Raw genomic sequence first — 4,478 nt, 5'->3', positions numbered from 1 at the left:
TTTGTTGCGCCAAGTTCACACGTACTCCGTCTGCAGTGCGTATACAGTATGTGTATGCGGTAACAGTAGACTTTAATTATATGCATTTATGGTGTAATTACTAAATTTCCGTGTCAATCCATGTTAATTTTTACCGCGAATAATGCGCTGTCACTTTAATTCAGTGCGTGCAGCACAGCAGAAATAGATTCAGTGTGGAAACGATTGCAGCATGGCTCCTGGAGCGCACTACACTACTCGCGTGCAGTGTGAACGCTCTGATCCGTTAACATGGGCGCGGAAAAAATACGCACCACAGACGGAGTGTGTGAACCTGGCGTTACGTTTGTATGCCCGCCCGGTCTGTTCTGTTCTCGTGCTCCATTTAGGCGCGCTGCATTCTGATTGGTTCGGATAGCATACTGCGGGAGGTCGGGGGCGCGGAAAATCGTGCTATAAAGTGATTTAGAAATCGCGCAAGCTCAAATCGCGATTTTATGACGATTTCGATTAATCGCACAGCCCTAGTAAGGGGCGTAACATTTCCGTCACACGCTTGAGGTATTCGGCCAATCACAACGCACTGGATAGCTGGCCAATCAGAGCACACCTCGCTTTTCAGAACGATGAGCTTTGTAAAAATCGACGCGTTTCAGAAAGGCAGGGCATAGAGGAGCAACAATAATGTACATTATGTGGAAAATAATGTGTTTTTTTAACCTTAAACCGCATAAACACATTGCATTACACCAAATACACAACATGATGTTCTTTTTAGCAACGTCATATGACCCCTTTAATAAGCAGCAAATTAGGAGTTTATGGAGGCAAAAGTCATAGTTAATGGTTTGTTAATAGCGAGAATTGGACCTTAAAATAAAGTGTGATCAAAATAACTACTAAAAGTACTAAAATTACTAAAAGTGCCATTAAAATAAAGGTAAATATAAATACAAAAGCACATACTAAAATTTAGCCTAAAATTACAATAAAAACTAAAAATATAAAATAAAAATTTTTCAGCCATAAAATTACACTGCAATGGTAAGTACAAAATACAGATAGTTAACATCATTCACCTGTCCGGCAGTCCTCTCCCATCCAGCCGTCCAGACATACAATATTTCCTGATGGATCGCAGCGGTAATGGCCAAAGTAGTCGTCTCTTGGCCGGCACTGTTTGTTGCACTTACTCCCATAGTAGTTCTCATCACATCTGACCCGGATGCGGTACTCAATGTGGGCCATGATGCCGGGGTGCCGGATGGACTGCCAGTGGTCTCCGGGATTCACCATGCTGGCGTGAATGTGTCGCTCGATCAAATTCTCCTCGCCGGCTGAAAAAAAAGAAGAAGTAGACACATAAATTATGTACTTTGAATAAAAAACTATATATTTGCAACAACGGTTATTAGAGATGGTCAACTTGTAGTCCAACTAGTGACTACTTAATTACTTAAGATCTTTAATTACTACATTTGATATTTTAGCTGTGATTAATTTAGTGTCATTTTAGTCTATTTGGTGCTAAAAAAAAAACCTTAAATTAACAAAATAATAATTACATATAATAAACACTTCAAGAACTCAAAACAATTATACAAAAATTAAGAAATAAAATGTCTAAAATGCAACTTACTCATTCCATTATTTCACATGTCTAAGACGGAGCTAAAACACAGTCACACAACCAGTACAATGTGATAACAAATGGGTGCGTAGATCAGCTGTAAGACAAGAGACAGGACAGACCCTGATTTTAAGCTATAAACTCGCTAGTGACTCAGACTATCCTGTCCTTGCCAACTTCCTGCCTCACAAATCCATTCAGACAAATCACTGCACAACAAAGACACTCACACATGAATGACACCACTGACAAAACAAAGGGTTTTCAATCAGCTCTCGGTTAACCATCCGAAATCAAGTACTTTATTAAGTGATTATTACAGCTCATTTTTAACTTAAGTGTGAAATTTTGTCATGGACATGATGATACCTTAAATCAGGAGTGAGGAGAGGTGTGGTATTGCTTTTCTAAGTGACCAGACTTATGATTTTCAGTAAGCAGGCAATAAAATGGGCAAAAAAGACCAGAATATTATACAGACTTAGGGTTGGACCAGTAACCATCAAGCAACCATCCAGAACACCCTAGCAACAGCACTGAAATGCCCTAAAATCACTCAATTTCTAGTGAGTTCTAGTCAAAATCTAGTTCTTCTAATAAAAACGTTGATGTCTGGCCAGAGGGAGGGGTGCGAGTTTGACTGCTGTTACCAGGGAGATCTGGGCAAGAGCGGCAGGCAGAGGAAGCCACTGGTCTCCATAGCCAACCACTTTCAGCTCTTAGCCCTAGCTGTCCTTGAAGGACCTGGATCCCACCCTAGTCCTAATCATCAAGCACACTGTCCACCAGGACACGGGCCCTCAACACGACAGTGAGAGCGGTTAGCATTCACATTAAGAGCTTCATTTTCCCAAGCTTTCCCAGCATCTCTGCAAAGAAAGCAATCTTTATCGCAGTGGGATCGGAGACGGCGAACAATCACGGTGGAAATGGGGGGCCTGCGACTTCCTCTGTCCCGACGTGTAGAGCGCGTCCGCGTCTTTCTCCTCTTGCAAACAAACATGCAGGCCGCACATACACATACCTTCCTCTCCGTCCCCTGACAATGTCGACCGAATTAAGCAACAAAACCAGAAATAGCCCTGGCGCTTCCAGATAAATAACAATGGAGCAAGCTTTTGCCGGCCCGTTCTGCCCAATATCTAAACACTGGGCAGTCCAGAGCCCTTCCTGCAGAGTAAACACAATGATACAGGACTTTTCCTGCGGCCTGCATAGCACTACCACGCACACGTACACATACGAACCGTTCTGACAGATGTAACAGAATTATTTAAAGCATCTATAAAAAATGCATGTCTGCTAATTCTGTCAGTTCAACTAGAATCCCAAGATGACGTGACGGATTGGGCAGGCCAAACTTTATTCGCCCCAGCAAAAGAGTGAGACACATATTTTTTTGCCCTTGGGTTTCTGACAGACAGACAAGGAGACATGGGTACGTGTCCGGTTTAAGAAAAGAGGTGCGGCAGCTCCGAGCGTTCACACTGCATACTAAACAAGTAGTATCAAACGGCATTGGAGAGAGAAGGATGTACTGGCGCTTTTGTTGCCAAGCCTTGCGTGAGTACAGACTGCAGATAGTCGCATCAGACAGACCTTGGCAGCATTCTCTCTCTATGACAAGATCAATAATGTCTGGCACGCCTCTGTACTATGGGTTCGTATGATAAATTAAGCCACTGTCTCAAACAGAGCTCTGCCAAGTCATTGAGAGCGCTCCAGATCGTCATTGAGAGCGCTCCAGATCATCAAAGAGAGCTCATCAATTTCAAGTAGTGCTGGGCGGTTTACCAGTTCATACCGAATACCGGTGTTTATTTTTGTTATGATATGAATTTTTAATGCAGTATTTCCTCTCTCAATCAGTAGAAAATATGGTTAACACCCGATCATGCATGAAAAAAAAATACCGTCATGTACCGTGAAACCGGTATAATTTTGAAAAATACCGTGATATAAATTTTTTTGGTCATACCGCCCAGCACTAATTTCAAGCAATTCTAATCAATGGTCACTAGAGCTTACAGATGGTCTGGTGAAAACTTCTAGAGTCATTTTTAAAATCTAAAGCTAATTTCTAAGAATTGTATGAATCCTAAGTAAATAACTTAATCATATTTTCAAATGTTTTCAATAATTTAATAAAATTACATTCTGACTGCAAATCAGGCACATTAAAGCGGTCATATGATGCGATATCAATTTTTTCTTTCTCTTTGACACATGTGGTTGCCGCAAGCCCGCCTGCCACTCCTTCGTCGAATCCTCCGGCCGCGCCGTTCTTAAGCCCGCTGGCCGTTGCTCACTCAGCACGCCGGCCTCCGCTCACTCTAGGCCGCCGCCGCGCACTCAAGCCCATCGTGTGTGACGCTGTGTTTCATTGTGAAAGCGAAACTACTTTGTTTGGCCTTCCAAAAGAGGACACGACTAGAAATCAGTGGTTAAGTTGTATTTACAACACTGTTCCAGAACACTTCAACCCAAATATTCAGATGTGTGCAGCACATTTTATGGAGGACTGTTTCCTGATCCTGGTAGATTAGACTACAATGCCGGCTATTCTGACTCACAGTCTGTAAGTACGTTTTTTTATATTTAAAGAATTTGCCACTGATGATTCAAACGTGAGTTTTGGGCAGTGTAGAGTAGCGCTTGTTGTTTGTCATTTCTCCAATTACAAATACAGACATGGTTTTATGTTTACGCGGCGCCATCGCGTAAAAAGACAGTATAAGTCATTATAATCCGTAATTATGTCCCCACACTGGATGCAACAAATGCCTCATTTATAATGGGTTTTAATGTTTTTGTCTCATCACACTGGGACACGGCATCACAATATGGTAAGGGGCGTAACATTTCCGCC

General features: G+C 42.2%; 1 protein-coding gene across 1 annotated transcript in view; it reads right to left on the bottom strand.

Annotated features, from left to right (window-relative positions):
* The window catches only part of LOC107755239 (protein jagged-2-like), a 61,875-nt gene that overhangs the window by 29,927 nt on the left and 27,470 nt on the right, over positions 1-4,478 (bottom strand). Inside the window, 1 exon segment of the mRNA XM_016571958.1 lies at positions 1,059-1,316. Within this exon segment, the coding sequence (XP_016427444.1) occupies positions 1,059-1,316 (258 nt within the window).

This window comes from Sinocyclocheilus rhinocerous, unplaced genomic scaffold, assembly GCF_001515625.1.
Source record: "Sinocyclocheilus rhinocerous isolate Xijiao unplaced genomic scaffold, SAMN03320098_v1.1 scaffold562, whole genome shotgun sequence".
Lineage (NCBI taxonomy): Eukaryota > Metazoa > Chordata > Actinopteri > Cypriniformes > Cyprinidae > Sinocyclocheilus > Sinocyclocheilus rhinocerous.
Note: the sequence above shows the minus strand (reverse complement) of the source record. Positions and strands in the feature narration are given on the sequence as shown.